The following is a 12208-nucleotide window of genomic DNA, read 5'->3' as shown; positions in this document are numbered from 1 at the left end:
TTAGCTACCTCCCTATACCTGCCCACCCATCCACATTAAAAGGTTAGGCATTTCCTTGATTTTAACAAACCTGAAAGATGTGAATCAAATGTAAACAAATGTAAACAAAAGAACACCTTGTTCTGGAGGGTCTGCCAACCCTCGCAAGACTGCCCAAACTTTTTTCAAAGAGGGCCAGATTTGATAACGTAAACATAAGTGAGGGCCAACCCTTCTTTAAGGATTTTACCCCAGAACATATATTGCCATGGGGGCCAGATTGAATTGACCGGTGGGCCAGATTAGGCCCCCGAAACAAACTCTGGACATGCCTGTAAGAGACATCAGCAAAAGCCACCTCTGCCTCTCTCGCCACCCATCATCTCCTTCGGTCAGCAGAAGTGTCTAGCTATTGGACTCAACTCTGTGTTAACCAAAATGTGTAATAACTGCTTTCAACAAATTCTAGAATGGGTTGGAACCATTTCTCCAAAACTTTGCAAAATGGTTTCTTCAGCTAGAAAATGAAATTTCCAAGAAGCAGTGGTCACATGTTGTTGAAAAGAAAAAATGAAGCTTCAGTAAAGCAGCACCCAATACCAAATAAAAGTGAGAAAATTTAGTTTGGTCAGTTATGTATCACTTGATCTATATTAATCCAAACTGCAAGTGATACAAACTAATCTATACATTGCAAAAGAGCTTAACTGCTGAAAAGGGTAGTATTCATTTAACTATATTTAGAGTGTTGAGATAATCAAACAGAATGCATCCCAAAGAAACTGTGTTACAAGGAGATAGCAGAATCTTCAGTTCCAACATTTACCAAAGTAATGGACTGAAATGTTAACTGAGATGTTGATATGATATGAACATGCATTTTATTCCTGGTCATCATGTTTAACCCCCAAAGGTCCAATGATACCAATGTTTTCTTGAAAATTTCTTTAAAAGCATTGTTTTCCTACTCATGGATCAAATAATTAGGATGTAAGCCAATATATTAATTTCAAAATGTAGTTTTTTAGTCATTTTATTTATAACCCCTTTTCATTTCTGCTATTGTTCTATATTATGACAAATCTTAATATGTTACTAAGTAAGAAAAACAGAAGATGCATTCAAGTTACAGTAACCTTTATACAACTTAACACTAGGAACAAACATGTAATTGTGATTTTAAACAAAAAAATTGATGAATCACAGTACATGAAGAAATTAGTCACTCTTAAATACATATTTAGGGAACTTTTTGAAACCGGTTCCTTCAGACATCTTTCAATAATTCTGTGACTTAGTATGAATTACCGGTAGTTTACACTGACTCTGTCAATGTCTAGCATACAGTAAGTTTTAAATGAATGGCTGGGTGGACATTTGTCACAGAGGGGAAAAAGAAGTCATCGGTATGCTGTATTATGCATGCAAATGGTACAAAGACACTAGCCAAAGTAGTATCAGGAACATTTTATTGGTTCTAATTTTTTCACATTTCAAACTACTTTGGATCACACTTGTGGCAGTCCAGTAAAGATTATTACAACTGAACAGTTAAAGGCACACACCAGCAGTATAACTCATCGCAACAGACATCAATGGACAATAAACACTGTATTTGGTATGTAGCTGTTGAACTATGTAATTCTTATAAGCCACAGTACTAGAAAACAGCAGAAAATTATTCAAGCACACTTGAAATTGAAATTCAATTCACACAGAGAATTACAGTGCATTTCTTCCCAATCACTTCAATACACTAGCAATAAAAACAGCTCTCAGGCTTCAAACTTATCAAGCGACATATATAATGCTACTTAGTTTCTGTAACCAATAATCGTATGTTAGACGGTTCAGGTTACAAGAAAGGAGATTCCGGCTAAACTTTCGGAAAAGCTTTCTGGCAGTAAGAGCTGTTCAGCAGTGGAACAGACTCCCGCGAGAGGTGGTGGACTCTCCTTCCCTGGAGGCTTTTAAGCAGAGGTTGGATGGCCATCTGCCATGGATGCTTGAGCTGAGATTCCTGCATTGCTGGGGGGGTTGGACTAGATGACCCTTGGGTCCCGTCCAGCTCTAAGATTCTATGATTCTACACTCTATATATACAATAATCAATATTTAACACACTTTTACTTTTCCTATGACAATGGCTCTGCTTTCTTACTGCAATAAACTATGGTTTCTGCATTGACATGGTTTGCTGCTTCCTAACAAGTCATAATTCCTAAATCTACAGACCATGGTTTCAAGGCTGGTTATCAACCATGGGCTTGTTAGGAAGCAACCAACCATGATGTCTGGATATTAACAGGAAGCAGAGTTTAATTGTTGCTTCCAGACTTTGGGTGGAATCCAGCGCTTATCAGCTTGCCAAATAGAACAATCTCTCCCCCCCCCCATGAGCTGTTTTGGGAGTTATCATGATCCCTCTAGTGCCAGTTTCAGAAGCAGAAGCCCCCCAACAGGGTTCGTTTGGTGAATTCTGTCCTCTGTTTCTCCCATTTGCACCAGGAAACTAGAACAATCAGGCAGCAAGAATCTGCAGGCAGCCCATTCATAGTAAACCATGATAGGCCTGGCACCATGCTTTATTGTGATGTGCAGATGCAGTTACCATAACCTACATAAATCTCTTATCAGCCTGCAAAATCTTCAACAAGTCAATTACAGATTCATTAAAAGAGCCAGACAGAGACTGATTGAGAGACAGAGTCCCCACCTCACCTGCAAAAGGGAGTGGGAATAAAGGAAGCAATGAATCACTGGGCAAGGCCTCAAAATTTCGTTACAGTGGTTGGGCACCACTATAGAGAACCATTAAGTAAATAGGTAGTGTTTCAACGAGACACAGGCATAGTTATATTCATTTTTATTATTAATCGCACCTTTCCCTCAAAGGATATAACAGAATCATAGAATTGTAAAGTTGGAAGGGAACCTGGGGGTCACCTAGCCCAACCCCTTGCTATGCAGGAATCTCAACTAAAGCATCCATGACATGGCTATCCAACCTCTACCTAAAAAACCTCCAAGCAAGGCAAGTCCACCACCTTCTGAGGAAGTCTGTTCCACTGTCAAATAGCTCTTATCTCCTTGATCAGAACACCTATACTTCTGCTGATGCAGCCTAGAATAGCATTAGCTTTTTTTTGCTGCTGCATCACACTGTTGATTCAAGTTAAGCCTGTGGCCTACTAAGACCCTTAGCTCCTTTTTACATGCACTACTGGCAAGCCAGGTGTCCCCTTCTTATCTTTGTGCAGCTGGTTCTTCCTGCCTAAGTGCAGAATCTTACATTTGTCCCTACTGAAATTCATTTTGGTAGTTTGGGCCCAGACCTCTAATCTGTTAAAGTCAATTTGAATCCTCATTCCGTTTTCAGTGGCATTGACTACCCCTCCCAGTTGGGTGCGATAAAATAGATAGATATGCCCATGCTGCTGTTCAAGCGAACACTATCCAAGGGAGGCAAATAAGTGTCCTCTTGACACAGCATGGCTTTGTTTTGTAACATTTTACCACATCAATACACATTTGAATTGGCTTGGGATAGAAAATATTCCATTACACTATTACGTGAGTTTCAGTGTAATACAACCCTTTTCCATTTTATACTAAATTGCCAGTTTTATGGGATAGTTCTCTACCCCTTGTAACTTCCAATGTCATTTTTTTAAAAAAATTCTAGGAAGAGGGTTGACCATACCCACATGATTATCAAGCTACAAAAGCACAAGACAAAAGCAGCTGGAAAACCAACCCAGTTTTTATAGAACAAGCCATGGTTTGTTTTGATTTGGGAACAGCTCACATTTTATTAGGCATGGCCTAACGGTACATACAAACCAGTCCACTAACTCAGTTCAGACATTACATCATAACCATGGTTGGGCCACATGTTTAATTTCACACTGGCTTCCTCCACTTCCTTGCCACGCTACCTGTGTCAGGTGTAGCCTGCAGTAGCTATCCAAATCAGGGAAACTTTGGTTCTGTAATCAATAACTTGCCTCCAAACCAACATGAGAAATCCTTTCCAAGTAGTGACTTCTGTTCTAGTTATGATATCAAACTATAATTACCAGAAACTGCAGGAGGGAATCTGAGCACATAATAAAGCATGTTCCTAAAGCCCAAGACATCTAAACTGGGCCACTTTCCAGTACGTTTCCGAGCACAATCCAAAGTGTTGGTGTTGACCTTTAAAGCCCTAAATGATCTCGGCCCAGTATACCTGAAGGTGTGTCTCCACCCCCATCGTTCAGCCCAGAAACTGAGGTCCAGCTCCAAGGGCCTTCTGGCAGTTCCCTCTCTGTGAGAAGTGAAGCTACAACGAACCAGGCAGAGGGCCTTCTTGGTAGTGGCACCCACCATGTGTAACACCCTCCCATTAGATGTCAAGGAAATAAACAACTATCTGACTTTTAGAAGACATCTGAAGGCAGCCCTGTTTAGGGAAGTTTTTAATGTTTTACTGTATTTTTAATAATCCTCTTGGAAGCCACCCAGAGTGGTTGGGAAGGTCTGACCAGATGGGCAGAGTATAAGCAATAAAATATTATTATTATTATTATTATTATTATTATTATATTTACTAAGTACGATACACATAATAGGCCTCTATTTGAGTAGCAGATTATCAGAAATACCAACACAGCACTGACACTGGTTGCATAGCCTGCATTAACAACTATACAGTAATACTGATGACTAATACTTTCTTTAACATTAGCTTTAGTGTGCTGGACAATAATTCCTAACTGAATTACTAAAGGACTTTGCAATGTGACTTAGTATCTGTAAGGTGACATGAAGGCTGGCAACATCTCTTGCAGGCAACCACAGTGCCTGGAGACTGACAGGTCATATATCCATAGTATTGGCCAGATGAGGAATGACCTCTAGGAAGAACGCAGAGAGAAGAAACACCACGGTGCAGCTGCAGCAGCACAACTGGATTCTTTCATCTGCCCCAACTGCAACAAAACATGGCTCTCCCATATCAGTCTCTACAGCCAAAGCAGACACTGCAACTTTCCAACAATCTGACTTCACCCCGTTTCCAACAGTTTGACTTCACTTCCATTGCCTCCTGAGAAATATGGATGCCAACAACAACTAGCATCTGTAATGGAGAGGCCATTTCTGAGTTTGGCATTGCTGAAACCTAGGGAGGCAAACTAACATATGACCTACATCAAACTAAGTTTTTTTAAGTAAACATGGCCAGCTACAATTCACTTTGGTTTGGTGAATTGGAAAGGTCAGACTTCTTGATTACCGTAAGTCAGACAACTTTAACATTTGGAATTTCAGTAAAGAAACAGTAATACAGCTTTCAAGGTGTATAGCTTTTCCAGGAACAGCTGAGGCATCAAGAGTTTTCAAAATAAGATAAAGAGAGGCTATCACATAGAAGAGCTTTGGACTTGTATGAATCAGATTATTCTTCCAGACTTCAATTAAAATGTGAAAGTCAAGTTCTTGCAGTTAATTTAAGTGCAGAAAGCAGCTGCTTAGAACCTAATCAAAAATAAATTGCTTGACCTTCCTCTGGAAACTTGAGAATCATTGTCAGAGGGAAAACTCACCTCATTCCTTTTTTTGAAAAAATTAAAAAAGGACAATTTGGGTACTTCCTACACAAATCTAAAAATACTTCTAGAGGATTTGTTTATTTCCCCATTCAAGTTACCTCAAATCAAGGTAATGGTCACCTCGGTTTTAATAGGGTATTTTTATGCACATACTCTAGAACCCATTTCATTTCCATCATTGGCGTAAGAAAGTATTTTGGAACAGTTATGCAAGAAGAACCTGAACTAGTTATTAAACATGTATTATATACTTGTTAGAAAACTACGCCTCTCTGTCAATGTGAGTTTTATTCACAAGCCCACCTTATCCCAAAGATAACCTTTTTGGAAGTTATTGTTTTGTTTTGACACGAGCAATAGCGGCCCATGCAATGAATTAAGTTCATGTCCCAAACATGAAGCACCAATTAAATTATGAGAGGGGACATGCTTCTACCACCACTAAGTCTTAGCAGTTTAACAGCTCGCAGATAAAAAGGCAGGGGGCCAATACCTCTGGAACAGCAGTCTCAAACTTTTTTCCTCCACAGATCACTTGAAAATTGGCAAGGGTCTCAGGATACCATTAATATTCTACTAATCAAAGCACATACATATTTTAACAACCATGGTCTAACACAATGAATATAAAGGGAAAACTTTTTTCCTTCTATACCAGCATCATTGTCAAAACCAGTTGCATTACAAAAACATTTGACCTAGACGGGACATTTTTGCCCCTTTGATAATCGGGCCCAAGTTAGAATGGCCTTGATCTCAAGTCAAGGGGGTGGGGTGGGGGGGAGAGATCAAATGTGGATATTTTCTACGGTTCTACAACCTTCCCATGGAGTCCCTGAATGGATCTGATGGACACAGTTTTGAGAATCTCTGCGGTAGAGGAATGGTATCTTCAAGTCAGGTACTATTGCATTCTCTCACCCCAGCCCAAGTCTTGCTTGCAGGGATTACAGAGAACCTTGATACTCAGATACCAATTATGATCAGGTTTGAGAACCTGATATCATTTCTCAAGAAAGTGGGGACATACTTGTTACCAAGACAGAAGATATATCACATACAATAAAGAAATATTAGCACTGTCTTCAACAGCAACTAAATCATAAGACTGGGCAACAACAAAAAAGTACCAGTGGATAACATATCACACTTACAGTGCAAACCTAGGCATGTTTACTCAGAAGTTAAATCCTGTGCATTCAGTGGGTCTTGCTCCATAATAGTATGTGTGCTTAGGATTGTAGCCTTAAAAGACTATAGCTCACTGTGTAGTGTTTTCATTGAAGTTAATGGGATAGTCTGCCCTGCAGCGATCCAAACAAAAATATAAACACTACTGTAAATGAACATAAGCATCTTCCATGGGTAACATGGAAATAAGTAGCCAAGGATTACCTGAAAATTAAGCAAGTAACATGCAGTTGCGTCACAAGGTACCAAGATATTTTTGGAAGTCTCAGAACAGTAAAACACATTTCTAGCCACTGTCTGCTTACACCAAGCATGGAGCTAGAAGTCTTACTCAGCACCAAAAGGCATACATTAAAAATTGAACTTCAGAAATCTAGAATTATTTGTCATATTTGTTTACATGTAAACAAAATTTATGTCACATAAAATATGCTATCATGTTCTATTGCTTACTAGGGGACTTACTGTTCTTATCTTGTGATGTCACTTCCAGTGTAAGAACACAGCAGTGTTTTGCAGCTACCTGACACTCTCAGGTAAGTTTGCATTATGATTGCAACATGAAGTCCCACTGAAACTATTGGGACTTAATTCCGATTAAACATGCATAGGATTTTTATACAAGGTGGGCACCAACTATACTGCTAAAATCTGTATTAATCAAAACGCACATTAAACAAGATGCACAAAGTTTATCTATTTCAGACAACTCAGAGTAGATTCTAAACGATGAACTTTGTTATTCTGCCTTTATCATGATTACACAACAATCAACTCCATCTTGAGCAGTGGTTGTACATACTCGGAGATTATTCAACAATGGAGTCACGTAATTCAGACAATGACAGTCCTTTTGATAATGTGAAGGCTTCAAATTCAGTTTCAATTACTAGGAAATCTTTAACTCTGTACCTTATTAAGTATTTCATTTTCAAGAAGATAGTCTTCTGTTGAGAAACACATGAAAACATTTCTCAGGGGTTTGCATCTTCCAAACTAGGCTGAACTAGTGCCCTCCAATGAATGACAACTGTCTAGATTAAGATGACAAACACTTCAAACGAAACACTGGCTTAGCAAATCAGAAATCTGCACATATATTAAGATTATGAGCCTTTGTCTATGTTTTGCCATACCTGTACATTTTTCCAGATGCTTTAAAAGTGACAGCAGAAAATTTGAGATCCTACATCCCTACTATACAGCCAGAAAGTACTACATTTACACATGCTCTCATACAGTAAAGCAAAAAGTTCTCTCTTTGGAGGTGCTCTGTTTTAGAGGTTACAACATAAAATCAGACAGCCAAAACAAATACAACAAGAGAACATACAGTTTTATAACAAGTGCTGAAGGTTGTGGGAAGCTGGATTAAACTTTTCATGTGACATACAAATTCTCAGTTTTACTGAATACCATCCTGCTTCCCATTGAGTTAAAAAAATCAAATACCAATTTGCTTTCTAAAACAGTATTAAACCAATTGCATTCCTTGGTGGCCTTGTAAGCTGAATTAGCAAACCACAGACTGACACCTCAGCACAGTAAATAAATGACAATCTGTTCTACCCAATCTAAGAGTGTATACTGGACTTTAGCTGCTATATAACCTCTAAAATGAGCATCTTTTCTACTCATATATTTGAAGCAGCTTTAACAAAAAGCTTCCAATCAGATTTTTACAACATAGTCTAAAAATACTGACCTAGTATTTTTTTTAAAAAATAGATAGTACACACTACTGGTGTTAAACAATATCTGAAAGCAAGTAGCTTAATAAACTTGGTTCACATATAAAACTTTGTCTCTTCTCCCTTGAGCTTAAGTTTCCCAAAGTAATGGCCAACACCAAAATTCCTACCACATCAGTGTTTTTAACATATGCTGCATATCCAACCATTTCAGGTATTGGTTTTCATGCCAATCTGAGCTTCCTATTGTCAGCTTCCTATCTAGGAACGTGTGCAAAAGTGACAATGAGTGATGCAAGTCTGAGTACTGGAATGGAGAAAGAGAGCAAACACTTCCACTATATATTTCCACGGCTCTAAGCATTTTAAAATGAAATCTTTAAGAATGTTTGCTGATAATGATATCCCTGACACGTGAGGTGTCTTCTAGATTGGCAGCATCTAATTTCTCAAAAATCTTAACATTTTTCATATGGAAAGTTAATGCTGCCCAGCAAGTGCTTAAGGAAAGGGGGGAGGGGAACCCAAGCCTCCCCCCCCCACAATGAAAACAAAAGGCAAGAGCCATTCAATACCCTGAGATAAGCACTATAGTCCAAGAGCAATCACATTTCAAAAATCATGAATATGCAATATTCATTCTTCCAGAATACCATATGTTGTATGAAAGTTCCCCTCTCTCCCTTGCTAACCATAATTTCGAGTAAAATAAGAGAGCTTTAATCATTTCATAAACTGTATAATTGCTACATCTTGTGGCTACATAGTTTAATGCAAGGAACAAGGGGGGGGTAGGAAAGGACAAACAATAAAAAAGACTTGTTTGCACATAACCTTCATACAGATATTCTCTGCAAAACACCCACAACACCCTGCTCTCTCTCACAGTCGTTCTAATACAAGAGGGGTGGGAGAAAGAGGGAGGGAAGAGGGGGGGGAACCATCCAAGATGCGATGGAGGAAAAGGAGAAAGTTGCAGTCATTCTGTACTGGCTTTTAACGTGTCTCCGTCACTTTTGTCGGAAGCCAATGGCTGAAGAAAGTGTCTTTCTTGTATCAAATAAGTGCCTCGATCTTTGTCTCTTTTTCCACCATCCTACCTCCATGATGCCAAAAGCGACTCGACCCTTTTTTCCTCCTTCTTCTTCATTTTAAGCAAAACAGCCACGTTCATCATCACAACCAACCAGGAAAAGCCAGGAAATTACATATCTATATTTTTATATATAGATCTACAGATAGATATATATATAAAAAGGAGCACCCGCTTCTCTTTCCTTCCCAGTCATAAAACCCCACGTTACAATAGGAAGGAAAGAATTAAACCATCTCCCCGAGGAGGAAAGGAAACCTACGAAATATTTTCATCTCTAAAAATAAAAAAAACAAGCCATTTAAAAACAAAGAGATCGATTCGCCGTGGAACTAGGAAAACATTATGAACATCTACCTCCCTCCCCTCCCAGCAGCAGCTACTGTAAACGGCGGCGGGGGTGGGAGGAATTCAAGGCGACATTTTTTGGGGGGTAAGAGGGGGGGTGCCTCGAATAAATAAAACAGATTAAGGGTTGGGAGGCTTGAGTTTGTGCGAGAAGGCTTGGGGGGGGGAAAGGTTTCAGGGCCCCCCCCGACTTCGGGAGTAATTTGAGGAGGGGGGGTTCCGAGAGAAAGAGATAAGGGGCGCCCAGACCTCCTTCCTCCGTCGGATGCAGAAGAGAAGGAAGACATGTCTCGCCTCGTCTCTGCTACCTTTGCCCTCGCCGCGCACTCGGCCCCGCAAAGCCTGGGACTGGCCTCAGGCGGCGGCTGCTGCTGCTGCTGCTGCCACCGCCGCTACTGACACGGCCGTGCCCCTCCCTCCCCAAGGGCCCGTTTCCCCCACCGCCCGTCATCTTCCTCCTTCCTCCCCTCTCCACCCCCCGGCGGCCGAGGCCCCGAGAAGCACCTTACCCCTGCCCGGTCTCTCGCTGTTTACCTTCTTTGAGCGGCGCGCCGCTGCGGAGCAGGGAGGCCGCCGCCGCCGCTGCCACGGCCGCTGCCGTCGCCGCTGCCGCCGCCGCCGCCGCGGAGCAGCCCTGCAGGCTCGGTGGGGACGTGGAGGAGAGCCGGGACCAAGATGGCGGCCCCTCCAAACTTCCACTGCTACTTTGGACACTCATCAAGCTACTTTCCTGGAGCCCGGCGGCAGCCGCCGGGGGCAGCAGCACTTGGGGGAGAGGAAGAGGCGGCGCGGCGGAGGAGAGGGGGGCGACGCGGAGAAGACCAGGAGCCGCCGCCGCTGCTGCTGCTGCTGCGACGCCGTCGTCTCCTCCGCCGCCGTGGTCATGGCCGGGGGTGGGGCGCCGCGGGAAGGGAAGGGCAGCGGCGGCCCCACGCGCGGGGACGCGGCGGAGGTGGGGGGAGTCTCCGTGGGGCGTCGCGGGGAGGAGGAAAGGGGCTCCCGCGCCCTCCAAGCGCGAGGAGGAGGAGGAGAAGCCGCGGCTCGGGCCGGAGCAACCTGCCCGCACCTCTGCACTGCGTCGCCTCAGAGCGGCGGCGGCAGCGACAGGAGCCACTGTGAGGCGGGGGCGAGGAAGGGGAAGCCTCTCCGCCAGCCTAAGCTGCCCCCCTGCCGCCGGGAGGGGTCAGGCACACACAACGCCGTTGGCGGGCAAATGGCGGTGGGGGGGGGCCTCGTCGCCGCCCCGCGGCAGCGTCGGCACCCGCAGCCCGCCTGCGAGAGGGAAGGAGGCACTTTCGCAAGCCGGCATGGGCACCTGCTCCTCCTCCTCCTCCTCCCGCCGCCTCTCCTTCCTCAGAGCAGCAGGCCGTAGCGCCGCCAGCGACGCGCCCTCTTTGGCCTTCCTCAGAGAGCGGCTACTTACATCACCCGCTCTCCCAAACACACACTCGGCAGAGAGAGAGAGAGGGCAACAATGCCCTCCTCCTCCTCCCTGGTGGCGGTTTACACCTCTCGGCCCCTCACGCCGCACATAATACAGCAGCGCGCACACGGCCATGGGCGCCCTCGGCGGAGTCATCTTCCGCCTGGGCGCCTCACGCCGGTTCCATCACCCCATTATAAGTGTCCAGAGTCGTCGTCAACTTATCATAGGAGCCAAGGGCTAAGGGGGCTCCCCTCACCCAATAAAATATTCGAGGGGAATTCCCATTCAGATAGTGTCATGTGCTCGATTATGTGAGGTGGGGCTTACTTCCCACCCTACCCCCCCCCAATATTTTATTCAAGTTGACACCCCTGGAGCATACCTAGGGGCTGCCCCCCCCCAGCAAGGGTGCTGGTCCAGGGGGATCCGCAGAAATCGCACCCCTCTGCTCTGGCTTGGAGCAGTGACCGGCTTTGGGCACTCAAAATTTCTGCGGCGCCCTAAAATTTGGCACCCCAGACTCATGCTCGGTCCTATAGCGTCGTCAGCGCACCCCATGCAGTGCAACGCCCGGTGCAGCCGCACTGCCCTAAAACCACCTCCTGTTCGGAGTGGCTAGAAGCCCACCAGTACCCAGGCACATAGGAGTCAACTCCTAGGGACTGGGGCCCATTCAGCCCCCCCCCAAAAAAAATTGAGGGGGCTGCCCCTCCCAGTTGATGGGCATTGCCGTTCAAATGGTGTGCGTGATCAATTACCTGCACACACACACACACACACACACACACACACACACCAATATTTTATTCAAGTTGGCACCACTTCCTGGACTGCTCCGGGTGGTCAGTATTTTGGCGCAAGGGACAGAGGGAGTGCCAATACAGCT

At 43.8% G+C, this 12208-nt stretch overlaps 1 protein-coding gene across 2 annotated transcripts in view; it reads right to left on the bottom strand.

Annotated features, from left to right (window-relative positions):
• Positions 1 to 11527, bottom strand: part of TLK1 (tousled like kinase 1) — a 70954-nt gene extending 59427 nt beyond the window's left edge. Inside the window, exon 1 of one of the 2 annotated variants that reach the window (XM_082236937.1) lies at positions 10431 to 11527. In XM_082236937.1, the coding sequence (XP_082093063.1) occupies positions 10431 to 10614 (184 nt within the window). In that variant the 5' untranslated portion in view covers positions 10615 to 11527. Of the gene's footprint in view, positions 1 to 10145; positions 10282 to 10430 lie in introns of those variants that run through there. The other variant, XM_082236938.1, reaches the window with a different exon arrangement.
• Between the last annotated feature and the right edge of the window lie 681 nt (positions 11528 to 12208).

This window comes from Podarcis vaucheri (genome assembly GCF_965113315.1).
Source record: "Podarcis vaucheri genome assembly, chromosome: 1".
Taxonomy (NCBI): Eukaryota; Metazoa; Chordata; class Lepidosauria; order Squamata; family Lacertidae; genus Podarcis; species Podarcis vaucheri.
The sequence above is the reverse complement of the archived record's forward strand: the minus strand, read 5'-3'. Positions and strand labels throughout refer to the sequence as shown.